Source organism: Ylistrum balloti, unplaced genomic scaffold (assembly GCF_031769215.1).
Source record: "Ylistrum balloti isolate Yb309-2 unplaced genomic scaffold, AGI_CSIRO_Ybal_v1 Utg371872, whole genome shotgun sequence".
Taxonomy (NCBI): domain Eukaryota; kingdom Metazoa; phylum Mollusca; class Bivalvia; order Pectinida; family Pectinidae; genus Ylistrum; species Ylistrum balloti.
Window position 1 is genome coordinate 239,090 of NW_026782925.1, and position 22,682 is coordinate 261,771.

Sequence of the window (22,682 nt, forward strand, 5' to 3'; positions counted from 1 at the left end):
TTCTTTAGAATCGAATGTTAAAGATTTCTACAAAAAAGATGAAAAGAGAAATCATATTGATCTGATGATTTGTTATGCCAACCATTTCCTGATTGAGACTACAAGGCTTTTTGTAGAGGGCATAAAACTTTACTTCAATAAAAAGCAAAGACGTATATTTGTAACTTTAAATTAGCATAAACGTCTTTTCTAATCATCAAAACAAGACAAAAAATAAAATTCTGTAAAAAAAGAAGCAAACAATTGCTTTTTTGGTTTGATATGGTTGTAAATGAGAGCCAAAGTTATATTTAACAGCCGTCAATATAGGAAATTAATGTAATCTAGCCCATGTACAGTATTGTTCATTTACGAGTTCGAGATAAAACTTTCAATCACAAGTAATGCAACTCTAAATTTATATTAAAAGATGATATTCGCTTATGCCATTTTGTACAATTTTCAACTGTACTCTAAAATGTATGTCTTGTTATTTCAGGATGGCTGTCTGAAGCACATGTTCAAGACCTCTCCATAAGGATTATTTCAAATACTTGCATTGTAGGACCCAAAGGTATGATACGACAAAGATAATTTACACAATGACTAGACATTTTTGAGATATGACACCTCCAACATTACTTCGTTTTGAGTGGATACGAATGTTTTTATGACATTATGGAAGAGTGGGATAAAAACGTCGTTGAAATTTACTGTGTTCATAATGCTTCGAGGACAATATGTCATAAAAATTTATCCGAGATAGAAAACGTAAAGGAAGGGGATATAGAGATATGGACACCTGACGTCATCCAACGTGTAGCGTCTATAGTTGTCATCATGGTCCTGACGCTTGTCGGCAACACCGTCATCATTATCATCCTCACGTGCAGCAGGTACAGAAAGAGAAATAGCCGTGTCAATATATTCATCATAAATCTAGCTGTTGGCGACCTGACTGTTTGTGTGGTAACCATGACAACAGAAATATTGTTTGTGGCGTTCGGGGAATGGGTCCTCGGAGCTGCAGCATGTAAGATTCTAACCTATGTCCAAGTGGTGACGCTAGCTAGTACAACTTTCATTTTGACTTCTATGGGCTTCGATCGATATATGGCTATCTGCCGTCCTCTAAAATTCCGAAGTTCACACACAAGAGCCCGGCGGATGATCATCATCTCATGGACGCTTGCGTTTATATTCGCGGTTCCGCAGCTTCTTATTTTCGTACAAACCGTTGATGAGGTTCTTCCGAATGGAGAAATTCAATATGGCTGCCGAAGTCAAGGATATACAGCTATGTGGCAGCGGAAGATATATTTTATGTTCATGACAATGTATATTCTAATTGTTCCTGCTATTTTGTTATCCTATTGTTATGTAAACGTGGTGATAGTCGTTTGGAGACAAGGCAAACTGATCAACGGCACAAACACTTGTTCTCTACGGAAATCCATCGTCAATACAAGCGCAATACCGAGGGCTAAAATCAAGACGGTCAAAATGACATTCTGTATCATAATTAGTTTTATCGCGTGTTGGACACCATATTTTGTGACGACCCTTATTAGGATCTATAGTAACTACACATACAAATTTTCGCCGTCAGTCATGGCGTTCGCCGAGACGTCAACTCTTTTACAAAGTGCTTTAAACCCGTTGATCTATGGATTTTTCAATATACAGATTAAAAGGGGATTAATGGAAGTTTTCTGTCCGAGTCGGATTAACACTAGACAAAGTGAAGAGATCTACAACAATGCTTCTGATTGCTTAACAGTTTCAGGGGATTTTAAATGTACGAATCGTGGTATGCTCAAACTCAAAGAACCAAACTCGTCATCCAGTAGTGGATCCTTCGATAGAGGGCGCTCATCACATGGTTGTATCATTGCAGAAGCAAATACCAATGGTTTTAAACTACGGGTACGTTTTCTGTCTAAAGAGAAATTGTACGTGCATGACCGGGTAAGTTATTCCCGGTGTTCCGCGAAGGATAATGACAATGAACATATCACGTGCGATAGTGTCATGTGAATTATGTTTGACGTCATATCACAGAATAATGAATACAGGATTTTAATCAAAACGAAAAAATAAGTCGGCTGCATAAGATATCGTTTGACGTCATATAAAATATTATGGTGCTCATTGAGGAAGAACATCAACGACTAAGTCGTGAACGGACAGAAGGATATCATTTTATAAGATAATATAAACAGAGATTATCACCGTGACGTCATATATACCTGTGCGTTCCAATGGTGCTGAGTAACGATATTGATATAGGGTGGACCGGTTACAAATTTTTATCGGTGTAATTGATGCACTGTCATGAAAGTATGGCAAATATGTCTAGTTTAGTAAACGTTACTAAATATTTTAACCATGACGTCATTATTTGAATAGCTAACAAATTGCTTTATAGACAAACGCCATAAAATGGTTACTATGAGAACGTATCGTGAGAAGTAGTTATGACGACGATGACGTCATGATCAAATAACCAATGAAAAGTATTATACGATTATTTGATGAAAAAAATTGCTTTATTTTAAGACACAATATCGTTGACAAGTAAAAAAAAAAAAAATAGTGACGTCACAATGGCAAATACACAATTTATTTAGGATAATGATTCCACGATTTCTAATCCATTGCAAATATTTGCGAGTAATCATCAATGTTATATATATATCGACAGAACTCATGCCCATTCTAAGATTTAACATTTAGAAATCAAATCACTATACATTCCAAATGTTTGTAGGTCTCGCGTTACCAAGTACGATAGAAATGGCATACTAAAATATAATGTTCTCTAAAAACTTACTCCAAACAATGATTATAATTGAGGAGGTTACGGTAAGTTTTTTTTTTGTATATCCAGGGGTAATGAACTGACTCAGTTTTTTTTTTTTTATAGAAATAACAATTTATACATTGAGATGACTAAACCACAGGTAGTTAACACAGGCATAATGTGATATTGACAAAGTCCTAATTATTGGTATACTAACTAGTAATTATCAACATTGAGAATGAACGGTACCTGGTATGTAGATTACTGTGTGAATATTAGCATTAGCGAGCTGTTATCTTATCGCTTTTAGGAGGGTTAGATCTTAATCTTAAATTCACACAAAGACGAAAAGAAGAACGCTTAAATTAGCGATAACATTCTTTTCCGACACACACAGACAGGATGAAGGCATTTAAGCAATGTATTTGAATTAGCAGAATGACTTGAGCGAGAAAGACACTAATGCCAAGATACCGTTAAAATGAGTACAGTATACTGGCGAAGTGAATTGCTTCAACGAAGATTTGAAATTTGTCCTTTATCTGATATCGTTATACATAACGTCTTTGCTCATATTGTTGATTGAATGTGTTAAATGATTTTTAAATCATTATATTTACAAAAATGTAATGCTTGTTGTTGACATAAGTATGTTCTCAAATTACTGCAAATAAAGTTAAATTATCTTTGTTTAATCATATCTTTCTTTGTGTTCCAGAAATCTCACTTTAATGTTATGCTCTGTTTCATTAAGACAATCACAAGTTGAAGGTTTAATTGTTAGTTAACCTGAAGCGTTTCTTGGAAACTTTCTTCAGGTACGGTTTCAGTGTCATCTCTCTTTGTTCCGTGCGTTACAAGTCAAGATTTTCCTGGGGGACAAGTATTTTGATGCGGGGTTGTGATATATATTTTTTATGCATTACGTTTACTGAGAAAAAAACCCGTTTTACGGCATTGGAAGGATGGAGAAAGGATTGCAATCTATAGATATTGTCTTTCAATGTTCTCAAGCACAGTTGCTAATTTTTCCCAATACACGCTGATACTAAGAGCTAGAACGGTATTGGGAAAATAGGGATCGATTATAAAGTTCATCTCATGTCTTTTATAGGGAAATAAGTGCATATTGCTCTGATAACAGCAAAGACAATGATACAATAATCACCTTCACAATCGAGATGGTATTCAAAATTCAGTATTAAAACACATTTTAAACTTCACAACAAGGTTTTAACTTTGAATAAAAGGTGTTTTGTTATGCTAATTCCTGTAGTTTTTTATCATATAGTTGACTTATTATTAATTATATAACCTCTTATGGTATCAGGTTCAGAAAGCAAAATTACGTCACAAACTCACTAATAGAATACATTGTGACGTAACCATAAAGACCATGAATATACAATGGACTTGACTTCAAGCTTGACGGGGAGATGTTCATTTAAACTATATTTGCCTGAATTTTAGATCAAGTGATAAATGTGTCTTAAAAAATTTCGATTTGATTTTTTCTTTTCTTTTTTCCTTCCTTTTAGGCCAACTTATTTGAAAATGCCGAGACAGCTTCCAGAGATCACATATCAAATATAGGAACCAATATCTGTATTGGATGAAAACTTGATTTGATTGCCGAACAAATTTTCTAATTCAAATTTATTATTAAAAACCTGTTTGTTTTTTGTAACACTGACAAAAGAAGCATATACAACGTGGTTTCAATATAGTTGCTAAAGTCTTCAACCATAGGAGTGAATGCGTATGACTACTAAAGGAAAAAAAATTTCCCCTTTAGAACCAATTTAAAGTTAACGGTGTGTTACATGTAGGATCTTGAGGAACTATCTTTGAAATATTCTTGAACTTTCAAAAGATCCCTAGGGTCTGTGATACGATATCTTTAACAAAGCGAACCATTGGTATACGACAAAGCTCTCTATTTCTTAAATAGTATATCAAAACAATAGTTAAAGCTATCAACTGATATAACTTTTCAATGCTCAAACATATATCAAAATACTGTAAATTGAAAAAAGTTATACAAATATAAAAAGTTATACAAATTTGGACACATTTATAGATTTTACAACCTTGCAGGGATTGGTGCGCCTACTTCCGGTTCTCTTACACAATAATACGTTGCTGTATAGTCAACAAATTCATCATGGCTATACGTATTCTTTACTGTTCATAGGACGTTAGTGAACTCTTTAGTGAATGTTGAGTCCGGCTATATGGTTACAGAATCTATACAGTTAAAGTATAAAAGAGCGGAGCCTTGAAATTCTCTATATAATCCTATTGCTACATACTGTATGACGTACTTAGCATAAGGTTACTGATTTATGGTGATTCTTTCAATATTGGAATATTGATTTTCTCCAAGGTTATTACGATGCCAATTTCTTAAGAAAACCCAATACAATATATTGAGAATACACGGTCATTGTCTTTAAATATAAGCTGTATTTTGGCACGAGACAGATAGACAAAACTGGCTCGCCTCTTTGGTCTTCCTTCACCCTCGCCAAGACATTGGCCATGAATTTTATTTATCCTGCAACATTAATTGAAATCAAACTATTGAAACGTACACAGTTTTGTTGTTCAATCTATGTTTACCTGAAAGTGATGTTACGCCAAAGTAATTACTCCGCACGGAAATATAATTCCAAACTTTATCTGATATAACAGCGATTTTATGAATTTTCATAGATTAACATATTAACATGTTCGTTATAATATGTAAAATCGATTATTTCAACAGCGATTCAAATTCTTAAACGTAATATTTAAGTAATTACCGCACGTGCTACAACAGCTGTTTTCCGCCAGTGCCCAATACAACAAAAAACACATGTGGCAAAAGTATTCCGACAACGGCGGTGTCAGTTGCTGGATAAATAACAATGGACGACTGAAACCACCCTCCCTTCTCCCAACCTCCCCTCCCCCTTTTTTTTTTTTTTTTAAATACAAATATATTTCTTTGAATTGCTGGTTTCCAGGTGATTCGTTGCACTCGTTAAATAAAAGTACACTATTGTCGAACAGATATCACAGTGTTTCTATTGAATCAAATAGTAAGAAAATAGAGTAATTATGACTGTCATCGAATGTATTCTGATAATATCCGGATACAGTAGGTACACAGTACTCCGACTCTAAATTTGGAAATCTTAATACTTGGCATCTTTCCAACCTTGAACATATTTTTCTTTATATTTATGTACACACTTAGTACAACGTTATATTTTGAAATTTTACGATTAGCCCTTAACCCGCAGATAAGGCATTACTAGATGATAATTAAATTTGATCTCTCATTACCCTTATTCTGAATTACAATTACACCGAATATATCTTTTCAATTTGCTGATATTGGAAAGGGAATATTCCTTAAATGAAATAATTAGTTTACGTTAAAAAACGGGTCAATTAGTGACAAAACTGCAACGCAGTTATAGGTTGAAATATCACAAAAATCGATCACATAATGCAGATTGCAAAAAGTAATTAAAAAAACAACATCAACAGCTTCAAATGAAATTTAAACGAACGTAGAGTAGTTGCCTGTTTCCAAACTGAAATTAAAGACAACGGAAAGCAGAACAACAAACAGGAAACACGTGATTCCTCACGGGAAACCGAAAGGCAAGTTGGTGGTTTTTTCTTACGACACGTGTAGGGCCCGCGTGACAGTAAAATCGATATCAAGGACAAAACGATGTAGGTCCTCAACTTTCTAAAACCTACAGAACATACATCATTTTAAGTTTTTATTTTTTAAATTTGTGATTACAGAATTAACCACAGAGACAGCTGTTTTGACAGATAGATTTCTAGAAAAGTATGTGCATGTCTAGTTGTATGCCAAACGACTTCATTTCCACAACCTTATCTGCCGGAAAGACTTTCTACAATGTATATTAAACTCACTTCAGTAAAAAGAAAGTCATTCCATAGAAGAAAATATTAAGTATATGCATGCGTCTTCATATTTTTCTTTTACCATATACATCAGATTCGTTTTCTAAAATGTTGAAGAGAAAGCACATACTTATCATTAATATAAATTTTCCGTCTGTTGTTTTTAAGCCTCATCAATATCATTCATTAACGGATAAGTGGATTATGGATAACGAGGCTATTGACCGAGGCGTTTACAGTGTTATCACACTGAACCGGCATGCCACTACAAACGAGCATAGGAAAATATAAACGAGTCCAACACAATACTGGGATCAACAACTAGGAATGAGGATCACAAAACTCAGTAGCAGCCTCAATATTATTTTGTAGACACTGCTGGTGGACTATTAGACCCGAGGTTTGCCGTAACCTGTATGACACGTTTTTATTCACTAAAGTAGTGACACATTTCAGAATATACACATGTACTAGACATTTTTCTAAAATTACCTGATATATGAAAATCATGAATTGTATCGAATTATTGCATTAGTGAACCTCCCTATCTATATTTTGACTTTTCTATCCATCAATTTGGACTTTCCTCAATCATGTCCCAGGCTCCATAATGTATGCCCTTAGCATCACTGACGACTCTGAGAAGACCGAAACAGCTATATGGTGCAGTTTAATTTATTGTTTTACTCTAAAATTGTATTTAGAATTGGCGTTCATTTATGTTTCTTTTGTATTGTCGTCAAGGTTGCAAAAAAGAGTTACATCATTTCCGTTAAAATCTTTACTACACTGTTACTGGAATATTACTGTACAAATCCCTGTAACTGTAATGTAAGCTACCCAAATAAAATTTACCCCAGTAAACATCATACATAGAAGATAGAGATAGAGAACTTGAAGCTGCATGCGCCCTCTCTGAAACAAAACAAAATTTGGTAATTTTTCACTTTCACAGATTTATTTATCACTTAAACATGGTCAATTTTTCTTAATTCGCCTCACCGCCAGTTCATCATTAGATTTCTCAGTCAGCCGTCGCCTCCTCCTGTAAGCCGAAAGTGCGTCATTCAAATTAAGCGCTTTCTGTTTTGCTGACATAAATAGGTAAGTGAGATGAAATTCAAAATATGAAAAATGAAATTCATGGCAAACTTTAATCAGAATATTAAAAAGTCATACAATTTTTTAAAGAGTAAGTCACTCCTAAAATGGCTTTAATATGGTGCGATAAACCTTATAAAAGCGAACAATTGAACTGTTGCACCTGTCAATTACCTGATAAATTCCTTCGAAAATATTGGCAATGCAAACCGTTTTGGTATCGACAGATTGGAAGGTTGCCCATGTCTGCGTAAAATACGGTAACAGACAAAAAAATCAAGTATTACTTTAGTGGCGTGCAAGACCATTGAAACACCAATAAGACATCAATTTATCAAACGAAAGTCTACTCACGTTTTAGCAATAAGCGATACAGGTCTATATCGGGCAGACGTGTTTCTTAGAGTACTTTGTAAATGGACCACCGCGATAGACAAAGAGCATTTCAAACCATTGCATAAGTCAGAATCGTTCAATACCTAAACACTTACGTGATGCATGATGTATGTAATGTGCCAGTGGGACAGAGGAAAACAACGGGTAACAAGTTCTAATTGTATCGGAGACCGTTACGTAAGTCCCCCAAATTACCCCTGCTGTTGCAAAATAGGAAATAATTATACTCGAAAAGCAACACCTATCTACATTTGAACAATATACAGATCTCTGGTGTGCATACTTTAGACGAGAGAGGTAGGTAAACCATTGGCCAGTCAGTAAACGACACTAAACAATAGAAAGCTGATACACCTATAACAGGATTATCAGCATTAGCAGAACTGGAGAGCCTTTAACACCATTAATAACATTAAAGTTTTAAAATTTGATAATTTTTGGCGGCAGTGTTTGTTTTTCAATCGAAAAACTTATTGTACTATTGTGTTCCTTATATTGGACCACGTCAATGTGTTGATTTTCATAAAAAATGAATATTTTCAAATTTCAGGTCTTTCCGCGGCCATTTTGTGTTCTGGAAATAAATGTCACAAAAACGTTCCTGACATAGTCATCAATATTCATGCCAAGTTTTATTTCAATTGGACGATTTTTTTTTAGTTTTAGTCTGTTATATTTTATCTAATCTGAAGTTCAGGCCGCCATATTCCGTTCGAAAAGGGAGTAACCAAAAACACGTCTTTAAACAGCTATCTAGCTCATGCTAAGATTTCACTGAAAAACGGACTAATGGTATTCAAGAAGTGTCAGACAAAGAGCGGCAGAGTAATAATTATCAAATAATTGTTTATATAATAATTTTTGTGTTAATAACAGTATCGACCACACAACAACTGAACTAAATACTTCATGCCCTAATCAGAGGATCGGAACACCCGGGACGTTGTACAAGGTTTACCTGCCGAAATATTCGTTTGTGAATTCCAAAGCTGTTATGTCCTCTTTTTGTCATCGTATTTGTTTTTAAAAATCCTGAGTCATGTACAGGAGCATTTGTGTGTTTGAACGACTCTTTATTGCAAAGTTTCTGAACGACTCGGATGTTACATGTCTGTTTGAATGTTTAATCAAATCAATCGCTGGATGCATTGCTGATATATGATACAATTCTGTCACAAATTTCAAAGTTCAGTACAAATGATTTCATCCAAACAATTGGCTATATTTGAGTGACCAATGAAATGGAAATGAAATCTAGAATGTATATCTTATATCAGAAAATAATTAAGATATAGTGTAGATATAAGGAAAGCAAATCCTCATTGAAAGCATTGGAATTTTGAAAGTTGCTTGTCAGTAATCTAGTCATTTAGCTTTTTCTTCTGCTATAACAAAATTATACTCATTCTATTATCAATAGTTCCCCAATTCTTGCTAAATTCAACTCAGACTTTACACATCACACGTATCCTAGACTTTTCTGTCTCGGCCGATCTGCCTAGTACTCTTACGTGATTTTTTGCGAAATTTTTAACGGCGTTCGTGGTTAGGATGTTACAGGATCTTAGCCCAAGACTAAGACACCCCGATCTCACTCAGCTACACTATCTCGGTGATTCAAAGCCAGAAGAAAAATGTATACCATAGTCATTCTAACCATAATCACTTTACTTTACATAATGAATTACACCTTTGGCAAACTGTAATTAGGTAGTAAAAATTGTTTTGAAAATGCAGGAGTTTCACTGAAAAAAACAAGCTTTAAAATACTTGCAGAATATCTAAATATCTAAAACTTTTAATAGCCATTGAACAGTGGGGACAAACACAGCGGTATATCAAACACAGTATTATATTGACTTAACACTTAATGCCGGGAAATTTGTTATGATTGTGACATCAATACAAGAAGAAGGCTTATATATCACTGTGTACTTTTAATAAATTACATCACTTGACATTGGATTTTCATATACAGCTAAAAAAAATTTTAATTAAGATCATTTAGTATAGAAGAAAACTTTGATTTTTTAGAAATGTATCATTTAGTTGAATCAAAATAGGAATATAACAAAAACAAAACGAAACTGAAAAAATAACCTACAAACCCAATATGGCTTCGGTATTTTTAAAATATTCTAGTCAAAATGAGGGGAATATATTACATGGAATGAAAATAGCACGTAGAAAGACATTTGGCACTGTAAAATAAGGAATTGACACCATATCAAAATGTTAATAGTAAAATGAAGACAAAGCTAGAAAAGAGAGACAGAAATACAGGCAATGGTGCCTTTTTTAAAAAGCAAACTTCAATTTGTAAACAGCATCTGATCTTTTTTGTATATTGCCTACTGTTCCATTATATAAGCTTACTTCAACATTAGGAAGAAAGTGATCTTATCACTGCTGCAGAATTGTAGTTTACTTTAGAACTTAGAAATAGACCCTCACGGGAAATCTATAAACACCTAATAAACGTTTGTTTTAGATATTAAAACTACGCAGTGATAAAGGGACGCAGAAGAAGGGTGTGTTATTTTGGAAAACACACTTCTCACCAACTTTAAACTAAACATATAATGTAAAGAGACATTGATAATTCAGATATTTGCTTAAGTGGTTTTTTAACCTATCTTAATGTTTCAGAGCATTTTCCAAATCAAATTTCTGAATTATACGTTACGGACAATGTACCACTGATAATTGCATTGCAAAAAGCCCAAGAAATGTTTTTAAATGAAAAACCTTGTTTTGATGGAGGTAACAATGCAAGTCAGCAACAAACTTAACATATAAATTAGTACAACGAAATTCCAACTGGAATATATAAACCTAAACTCAGTGAATGAATTTACTATTGAATCTTACTGTATTTTCAATTCAATTTTAAATAATAGAGTGTCTTTTGCCGGCGACATGACAACAACAATTTGAGCTGAGTTGACAGTAGCATGATTGATCTCATGAACTTAATGTAATCCAAGAGGTATCCTTGTTGAAATCACAGACAAGAAGATTTTGAGATCATTGGATTGTATAAGACTAGTACCCTAGAGGAACAGTATGGATGTGAATTCGTTCATATCGTAAATGTTTGATAACGCAGCTAAAGCATCAAAATAACACACTGCATTTCAAAAAATACATTTCATTTCCTCACCACGTACAACACACCCAACTGATAAACACTCTCACACAAACACACACACGTCCAAAAGCCCTTTAAAACACCAGGCTAGTGTGGATATGATTGAATTTTGTAGAGAAGGGAGAAGTAGTCAGCAATTTATCGTAATCTTGTATGCCACAATCACTTCTGTTTATCAAGACTGTGTAAAATGCACACAAGTGAAAAACACCTCTCACTTTAAATTTAAATTTAATTCATCAGCGCAAAACTATGATCACGTGATCTTTATTCTAGTTGCATAATTGTTTTACACGTTTGATCCAAAATGAAGTTCGTTTGAAATAAAGTCGTTTTGTCAATCTTTGTCAATCATTTTAGGTTTCCTGTTCTTCTTCATCGACGACACCCGTCATGTAAACCTGATCATTCCAAGAAAGTAATGTCACGTTTCTCAAGATAACAAAATTTGCAACGACGGAACCAACACGCCAACTAACGAGCATTAAACACGTCCAGCTTCACATCGCGCAAAGATATAGGATATTTCTCAATGGAAGCACTATAACGATCGTAAAATTTGTCTATAACTTGCATTAACTTGCATTTTATGAAGCTATCTTTAATGTTGTAAGGATAAGATGTTTAAGAAAGGAGATATGAAAAGGAATGCAAGTGTTGTTACGGTTAATGCGTTTGACCATTAGTGTTTAAGTGCTAGTGGTAATTTCAATTGTTTAAAACATAGGGATTTTTGTTTAGTGATGACATCCAGAGTTTTACTTTTGTTATACAACATACATTGACCCTTCAGCATTTTATCTGTGCATTGTTGACGAATGCTTATATCCTGACGAACACAAGTTAATGAAAATGTCCTTCGTCTCAGCACTGCCCGTGTGTCCACGTGTTATTATGGGATTTCTAATAAGTTAACTATGAAAGATTAACTTATTTCTGAAATTGTTTTAGAATTGATGCTACGATGTACATGATTTGCGCATTTGTATTTCCAATAATCGCTTTGCACCTTTGTAGATTTTTGTATCGTAAAACCATTTATACATCATTTGTAGATGGCTGGTATTGGCCCGCTTGTAAATCACCTTGAACAAACAATAAAAACAATTACTAGTATGAGATTAGAGCCTGTACAATATAATGTAGCGTGATGTTCAATAAAGCATTTTCACGTTCTTAATATATTTGCTTGTAACATGTTACAGAACTGAATTGAACATGCTATCTTTCTCCATAAATCATGTTTATAAAATAATATGTTTTACTCCAATGCTATTTACAAACTAAGTCTTTACAAGTTCATACAGTTAGTAATGTCCGTGGCGTTAAACAGATTATTTTGAGAGAACGAGGTCAAGCATGTTTACATGGTTTCCAGTTCCCTTGAGCATGGATTTCAGAAATTTCTGTCTTGATTTGAATTTTGCGTCACGCTACCTCATTTCCGGGAGCAATTTTGCAACATGAGCCATGGTCTGAAAGCTTGGTCGCACTAAAATATGATTGCTAGAAACAATGCAGGAATCCTTCTCTTTAATTGCATTCTACGTCACGATATGTTTGTTCCATGATAGATTTGAATATAGAAAGGAAAACAAGGACTGGTATCCATCGGAATCAGCGTTTATTAAGAGAGTTATGAATTTTATCATTATATCATTACAAGACTTTGAAATGTATGCAAAGAAGTTCCGGAAGAACAAAACGAATGATTAAATACGCATCTATTTAATGTTTTATCTTACTGGTGGTAGCTACTTTACAACTTCTCGACCAAATTAAATCAAATGATCTGACCATACCGTGCCATTATACGAGTTTTACTTGCCGAAATTTACACTATTACAATGTAAGTTATCAATATCTTATGACTGCAATTACAGGAATCAGAAGCATACAGGCGTTTGAAAAAGTCAATATTGCAAATATTTGTATCTGCGTAGGTGGTTCAATCTATAGTTCACTAAACAACCACAAACTTATCGACTATATTTTCCTTAAGTAGCAAGCTACCTGCCAAATTACTTATGGGTGAGCTGTTCATGTACTTTAGAGGAAACAGTCACGGTGTCATATCTGTATAGTATTAAGCAAAGAACCGTGCTATGGCTTTCGATCTATTCTGATCATTAGAGATATAATTAAGATAAAGAATTTGTGTTATGTTGTATGTATATCAATGATACTGTATCCTAAGTTGAAGGGCCTGGTACTCTTTTATATTAATGACAATAACAACTTTACAACTTATCTATATTAAATTATCTGATCACACGGGGACAATGTACATATACGCTAGTAAATCAGTATCCAAATCGCCTTTTTCATATTTCGGAATTCATATTGGCAGTATGCACATTGGTGAAACTGTGCCTGTATCAAACGTTGACGATCGACCAGCGGTTTTTATTTTAAAATGCAGATTTAATACATCAAAGGAAATAAATGTACATTTGACTAAATTATATGATATGACTACATGGGAACATTGTAAAAGGTTAAATGTATATTATTTACTGTCCAGTTTATGTGTCATCTGTTTCCTTCCATCGCCGTATTGGTTGTATGTGACGTTTTAACCTTTGAAAGAGACAGTATTGCAAAACAACTAATCAATGATGGTCAAAAGATAAACTGTCTCATCACATGTCAGTTCTTTTATTTTACTCTACCACTTTATTTAATTAAAAACCGATTTAAATATTTTATATTCAAATGAATTTCTGGTTAATGCAAACGCACAATTCTAAGAATTGTTAAAAAACTAAAAAGAGCCCAAAAAGGTCGATCTTTATGATGAAGAAATTTCGCTTGTGGACTACTTTCTTTGGCGGCGCACTTGACGGCGTGATTAAGTTTATAGCGTCAACAATTTCAGCCTTTTCTGCTTATTAAGGTATTTCTCTTGAGTAAGTCTTGGGTAGATTTTAACTAAATTTGGCATGAATGATCACCACAAATCACTGGTTTTAGATTCCGACTTTCCCGGATTTTAGGACATGTTAACAAATATTTTAGCTTGTTTCTTGATCTTCGGAAAGCATGGGCTATTTTGGTAAAAATTGCAAAGAAAATCAAACCCGAAAATCCCGTCTTATTTAATCATGAAAAGAATCCTCGAAAACTTCTCGATCCAAACTTAAAGTCTTTAAAAAGTTTAATAGCAGAAGACGGCCAAATAATGGAATTAAATTATTTTTCACTTTCATTTTCATGACTCTTGTCAAGATCGGGGCATATTGTTTTTGTACAATATGTTTTTCTGTGTATATGTTTGACAACTTTAACCTTCCTTACCCATAACTATTGCGCCGTAAGAGGTAAAACGTTTTGATCATGTGACCTTGACTGTAACCATTGACCAACATTTGAAAATAAAAAAAAAAAAAAAAATGAAAAATGCATTTAGCACATGCTTTAAACAATATAATTTTAATATCGCACTTCAAAATTTTGTTGCAACCGAGGGATTGTGTTTTATAAACACATCTTCTTTATATGGTTGTTATGCAATTTAACGCTCCTTTAATAAAATGAAAACATTTTCGCATTATTATTTTTTTAATATCTAAGTATCATACCTTTGACCTGTAATGAAGGACGATTGTTTTAATGTCTGCTTGGGGAATAACAGAGAATGTATGTTATTGTAGAAAAATAAAAATAAAATCTGAAATGATTTTTTCTGTCACACATGCTCTATCACCTGTGGTGGAAAAAGGAGAGCGGAAGCTTTTAAACTACTTTCTAAAACCAAACCTTTCAAAAACATCATCAGAAAAAAGTTTAATTATGGATTTTTCTCATTTCTACGAGGAATACATCCTTAAACGTCCCCAGCTTCCTGACTCGTGGTAACAAAAAGACGGCGTCAATGCAGAACAATGAATTGGAAGTGAACGCTTGATAGAATGTATAGATACAATCCTTTCGAATGATATTCATGCGATGTTAATCAATGACATGGTTAGGTAATCGCAAAATAAAGGCATGATTATGTTAGAAGTAGCAAACTGTGAATAGCCTGGACGAAGTGACAGGGTACGACTCAAGATTTAGATACTCAGCTGCTGGAACACTTTATATACGCATCAAGATGCCAAAATTTTAGTGAGATCGGTCAAGTGTTAAAAGCAAAGATTGTTTCATAGAACAAAATGAATTCATTCGTTTTACAGAGATTTGTTAAGGTGAATTTCACAAAAATGCTTCATGTACTATTTCAATACCTTTATCACTTTGAAAAATCATCATTTTGGTTTGTATAGATTAATGCAATAACACGTATGTTGCAAGACGAGAGGGAAAGGAATATTTGTATGCTCTAAGAAGACGTTTTTTTGCAACCACTTCTACATCCGAACGTCCAAGAACTGACCATGAGTTTTCACCTCCTGGGAAGACCTTCTAATACCGCTGCACCATATCTCAGCCAAGTTTCTTTCTGCAACCGACACAGCAAGGTTTTTGCGTGGTCGACAGGTATACTGTCAGAACATCTTATCTGTACCAGGCTGAAACGTCAACGAATGTGTTCGATGAGGTTTTGCAAAGGTCTCGCCCCTTGGCAAAACATCGCATCAATCTCTCATGAGCATTCTACATTGATATAGCATCGATAGCACTGAGGTGTGTTACGAAAAGGTGTCGGCCGCAGCAACGTCACTGAAGCATAACACGTCCAAAACTGTAAGAGCGTAAGCGTATTTAAAACAATAAACAAATGTGTAGTTATCAGTTGATTTCCCCGTGGTTTCAGACAGCCATGCGCATGAAAAAAGTAAACTAAAAAAGTAGATTTACAGTTACCAGACTACAGTGCATTTTGTGCTAAGTCTCTCTCATATATATTACTGTTCTGTTTGCACTTGTATTGGATTACATATAGATTTATATGGTGGGTGTCTTCTAGGACGAACACACTGGCTTAATTTCCGTTTACAGTTCTTTTAAACAGTCTGCGCTGTAATTCCTTTTTAAGCATTCAATACTAACTGACAAGATTAGATCACCGTTATTTGTTTCAGTAAAAGAACACACTATCTGATGAATAAAAACAAAATTAAATTCTTAACACTTTAGACGATGTGTGTTTGATCATAATCACTATTTACACAAAACATTTCTTATCTTAAAACAATACAACCCTGGAGGGTTTCAAATATCCAATTTTATTGAACAGCAAACATTGTTTATACAATTAAGGTGTTTTGAAACGATAAGGTCTGTGTGTTCGTCACTGTTACATGTTTGCACCGAATTTACAAATGCTCTTTTTCTGTTTACATATCCGACTTAAAACCGAACAATGATTTGTATAGACGGATGTCAATATGTATAAACACAATATTTAGACGTTCATTAGATGATTAATGCAATATGCAACAAAACTCCTCACGGACGCACAAAAACCGTCATTGCGATTGCATTGAAAACAACGCTATTGCAACGTTCTCCGGCAAATTAGAACCGGTTTCAGTACACCAAACGCAATTCAACTGATATAAATGACAAAGTTTAATTTCAATCTCATGCCAACAATAATAAGATATATTGCACAATGCTATTCAGAGCTGCACTTTAGGAGGCAATATATATATAAAACCAACGATGGTCGCAGTGAGTCTTCGTGTGTGATCCTTCATTCTCTCTTGTGTATCGATAAAATATATTGGTCCAACGCGTCTATTTGTTATAGCCGGCTCACTTGAGCTGGTCATTGAGATTGATTCGTGAAAGGATAGACAGAGAATATATCACACGTCATTACTATGGAAATCAGGATACGATGTTAACATGTACATAGTAACAAGCAGTACAGGTTAATTTAAAATCAATATAAGGACATCTTTCCTCCTTGTTATCAGTATAACTTAATGTGTAACATCGTTATCATTATTTACCATCAGTAATGACCTTTCCAAGGAACAATGGGTCGCTGCAGAAAGTAAATCAATTCATATCAAATTATTATTGCAATTCAATTAGTTCCTTCGTTTTACCCCAGTATTTTCTTTCCTGTAATGTCATGTTTTAGGGCTTTACGGCATTTTATTAGCTTAATTATCATAGTTATAAACACAGTCTTCATTTGGCATAGGCCACACATATCGTTAAACATACTGTAGAATGGTCATGATTCTGCAAATCATTTTTATAGCAAAACTATTTGAAAGTATTGCTGTCACAAACAGGGATTTTTTGTACACAATTTACTGACCCTAAATAAGCTGGAACAATGAAATTTACAATCGTCTACTTTCATTCCGGCACTTGTGTAGCAACAGTTTTATAATTCAATGTCATCTTGATTCATTACCTAATTTTCAAAATGTTTTATATACATGGACAAGCTGTGTAATAAGCGTAATGGTTTCAATTACTGTGGATTTCTTTATAATAACATCCCAGCATCCCCAGTCTATGTTGTTACACCTGTAAGATTTCTTCAACTCACACAAGATGCAGAATCATGAAAGTTATAGGGATTTTTTACGGTCGTCATGGAAAAGTTTTCTATTTCTTTGTGTGAAAGATAAATGGAAAGTTATTGGAAAGTGTTACGGACATCATAGTGATCTCATTGAAGAATACTTTATCTCTTTATGCGATATGAAGCTGGGCGTATTTGATGTGTTTTAAGTTTTACTGTTGGTTCTGTCATTGCATATCTCGTTCTAATTTGAGAACGTTACATTACCTACTTGAACTGATCAAGATTTTTACATGGCTGTGTCGTTGATGAAGCAGAAGACGTTAACGCTTCCGGAACGCCTGGCCATATTCTCTTCACACCTTATTTTGTGGATATTTTGCCAGTTAGGATTATGGTTATGTTTACATATTGCTATATTTTCTTGCTTTGGTATTCTGGTCTCTGATATTAATCAGAATTATAGAAAAAGATAAAAACATGTCGTCACTTAAGCAACACATTCATTTACGTTACGTCAACTCTGCAAGTCTCAGGTAACATATATTAGCTCTTGATATAAATCAGTCAGAATATTATTTTCTGAGAAATTTTCCAGCACATAAAACACAGGAAAAACTTTCATAACTTAGTTGAATAGACAAGTTGATATTTTAAAATGACTTTGGAAGTGTAGATATAGAAAACTAATTATTTTACATATCAGTTAGAGACAGGTATTCAGTAGATGTTATCTGTGTTATAGCGAGCGCAGCGAGCACTTCATGGTATTGTGTATAATATTACAAAATCGACATACTTAAGCTGCCAATACGACAACTTTAAACGGAAATGTGACTGGAACTTCATTACCCACAATACACTAACCGTAGCACGCAATGAGTACTGACGAATAGATTAAAACGAAATTTTAAATGACAAAATATCTTTTTAAGTTATCATGTTAAAATGAAATCATACTTAAAACCTCAAATAATTTTCAAAATATATATATATATATGTATATCAGTAAAAAAATACGTTAATGATTTGAAACGCATGCAACCAAAACTTTAACCATTCAAGATTTGAGCACGTTTGTTCCGGTTTAAGGTTTGAGACATTTCGGCACTTTCCATGAACGAAAAATACATCGTCTATTACACAAGAGCCGAAAAGTTTCTATTTGGCGTGAAACCAGTCCGGTCTCCTTACTACATAAAAAAAACTGCAATATTTTGATGTATTACGATATATTTTGGATTGGATTATGTATTTAAACATTTAGAAATTTCCCAGCAACAACCTATATGGTATAACAACTGTTGGTGGTGAGGAAGTTATCATTTTTTCAGTAAAAAAAAACCCGTTTTTGTAATATTGGTATCTGTAAGACTTTCTCATGATGACAATTTCATTAAAGAGTCTCACCTTCAGGCTGATTTGCTAAATTACAATTAGGGGATAGTATGCTAGCTCTAAAGCATGAACCGGAGATTGGAGTATGAAACATGGTTTTAAAACGAAACGAAGTAGAGAGTCTTAAAGCATCAAAAGTGATTTAATTATCGCAATATCAACGAAATTTTACAAAAACAAACTAAAAAGAAAATCTAAACGGACAAACTCGTAATACAGGGTTTCAAAGGATGCAGGTTGACGAAGAAATTTATAGGGATGCTTTTACGGTCGTCATGGTGTGCTCATGGAGAAGTATTCTTTTTCTTTGTGCGATAGAAAGCTGGGAAGTTATTAGGGATGCTTTTACGGTCGTCATAGTGTTCGCATGGAGAAGTATTCTTTTTCTTTGTGCGATAGAAAGCTGGGAAGTTATTAGGGATATTTTACGGATGTGCTTGTGATCTCATTGAGGAACATTCTATTTCTTTATGCGATATGAAGCTGGGCGTGTTAGTTTTACTGTTGGTTCCGTTGTTGTTTACCACGTTCTAGAACGTGACATTTCCTACTTCAGTTGATCAAGCTGTTCGTGGCTGTGTCGTCGATTACTCAGAAGACATTTACGCTTCCGAAAAATTAAGGGAAAGTTTTACTGTCGTCATAATGATCTCATTAAGAACATTCCGTTTCTTCGGCGATATGAAGCTGGGCGTGTTATTTTCGTTACTTTGCCTGTTGGTTCATTCATTGTCTTTCTTATTTGAAAACGTGATATTATTTAACAGTGTATCTGGATTGACCAAGGTTTACAAGGTGGGTGTCGTTAATGAAACAGAAGACGCTTACTCTTCAGCAACATCTGGTTTTGTTATCCATATACTTTTTTCAGGGGTGGACGTGTAAATCTTTCTTTTCCCCCAAAACGGTTATTCACATGTTCTTAGATCTCAAAAATGATTCTTTCAGCCATTGATTTTGGTCACAATTGTAAGTCGAAGCATATGAAATCTCTTCATGGATTATCTGTCTAAATTAATGTTTATATTGAATCGTAGTGTACGTACCTGAAACACGAAGGTATCTGTTCACTAAAGTAGATCGATATAACAACAGAAATCACGTAGAAGCTTCGAACGAACGACTCATCTAATGTTGTCAGTAGGTTTTTATTATTCTGTATACAATTATCAAGCAAAAGTAAAAGAAAAATACAATTTGACTTATTTTAGAAGTGACATTATAATTGAAGTTATTCCCTAGATTGAGAATAACACGTACGGCAATGGTTATTGTCTTTCTCATCATTCTGACATTACCAACAAACTGAATCAGAGAAAAGTGAATAGGAATATGTCACACAATGTCTGCACTAGATGCACACGATAGGAAAACTGAACGAAATAAGCTATCGAACATCTTTGCGCATGTTGTGTGATTCTATCGCACAGACGTGCGATTCTATCGCGGTTGAAATATATTTAGAAATTACATACATGTAGATATGTGTGAGTACAACTACTTTTATTTTCTGATATAGTCATAAATCTATAGGTTGAACACTTGTAGATCTATTAGATACAACCTGAATAATTATATACTCACGTAATCCAAAGCGTTATGTTTACAAAGTGCCACAATCATTATTTCATGCATTGTAGACAAGGTATGTAAACATTAAATGGACGTCTCTTCTTGTCTCAACAATGATTCATTTAAAATTTCACATCGTCTGAAAGGAACTTTTTATTTTTATTTCCTCTACATCAGTCCCATTTTTCTATCATTTTGTAAAAACTAAAATTATGTAATCAGGTAAAGTGGTGTGTTAGTTACATGAGGTATGTTGCTAGTACGGATCCGGACCTGTTACGTATATAACCGTATGCAGGTATTTTTTGTCCCGAGGCACACCACACGGCATTCACTGAGGTGTGAAACTATACGAATGAAATACTAATTAAGGCAGGGTCCGGTGTTTTTTCGTAAATTGTCAAATTAAGAATGACTTTTATAATCACCGTTCAATTTCAAAACGCTTATGATAGCTACTTAGTCATAACTACACGAGTATTCTTTTAATTTGATATTAGCTAACCATTTTAACCAAACCGCGCACAATATACGATCCTGTCGCACAGTTGTGCGATAGATACTATTCAGTGCTTGTGCACGAAGCTTCTGATGCCAATGCCAATCATCTGCCCCAACATGGAAGATGGCCTTCATCTTTCAGCTAGCGTCAGATTTCATGAGTAAAAGATCATTACAATTATCCAATATAAAAAGGCCTTACAGAGCCGTAAAAGTTTTTTTTAAAGCACGACAAAAGAAGCCCTCTTTACAACCTCTGTAACTCTGATAGAAAAATTTATTTTTGCACATTTTTATCAGAAATGTGATCAATTCCAAAATCTAATTCAAAGTCTATAAACAGTTTTATTTTATCGAAGGCTTTATTTAATCATTGTATTAATTAAATAAACAAACAGCTCTTTTTTCAGTAAGATCAATATTAACAACATTCCAATATACAAAAAAATACGTTATTGCCTTTCAGCCTTTCAAAGAGATAAGGGTGACTTTGTTTAACAGGTTTAATGTGCGCTATTACGGCCATTCGACCTTACAGCAGATGAGATAAAGCTGACAAACAAGTTATTCTGCAAATAAAAGTGTCTGTACACAACTTAAACATGTTATTATATATTGATTAATTAATCTAGATGTCCCATCCTTGTTCATTGTAACGCCTAAACTTGTAGTAAAGGGACGATGCTTACTGATCAATTAATTTATTATGTCAACATTTATTCAAACAATAGGATGGTGTTGTTTTAGGAAACAGCGTCAAGACAATTATATACTGTTTCAGATAAGCTGTCCTTTTCTTAACTTGGTTTTTACTTGAGATTTACCTGTGTTTCGCTTATTAATCTAAATGTATAAATATTATTTGGTGAAAAATACTAAATAATTAAGTTTGACTTCATTCAGTAATATTTGAAATAAAGAGAAAAAATGTCCCTGAAATAGAACTAGAATATTTGAAATAAAGAGAAGAAGTACCTAGAATAAAACCAGAGTATTAGAAAGAAAGAGAAAAAAGTATGTCATTACTGGTTAAGAAAATATCATATTTCTGGTAATTGGTATCAAATCTACTAATTTATCGATGAGAAATAATTAATAGTCATTTCAGTTTCATTGAATTCTGTCATCTTTTGGCCTAAGGGCCCAATCAATACATTATGTATACACAGCCACAATGTACAATGTTTATATGTGAATGTAGTCAAGAATCTAAAATTTAAAACAGCAGAATAAAGAATTCTATTTGAAATTTTAATCTATACTAATCCCTTTAGTTGTAAGCGCGCGGAGTCTTACATTGGGAGGAAACAAGACAAAATTCATATACATGCACGGAATCCAACCCCGGACGGCCTAGTTAAAGACGAGTGTGTCAACACTGCGCCACCAGGAGACCACCTGATGATGACGATGTAATG

General features: G+C 33.9%; 1 protein-coding gene across 1 annotated transcript; it reads left to right on the forward strand.

Moving 5' to 3' along the window:
* The first annotated feature begins 657 nt into the window (after positions 1-657).
* On the forward strand, positions 658-2,016 carry LOC132563820 (neuropeptide S receptor-like). The gene has a single exon (XM_060228575.1). The coding sequence runs from the start codon at positions 658-660 to the stop codon at positions 2,014-2,016; it is 1,359 nt and encodes a 452-aa protein (XP_060084558.1).
* Positions 2,017-22,682: the final 20,666 nt, after the last annotated feature.

Coding starts and splice junctions, on each gene's coding strand:
- LOC132563820 (XM_060228575.1), top strand. CDS start 658: ATGGAAGAGTGGGATAAAAACGTCGTTGAAATTTACTGTGTTCATAAT.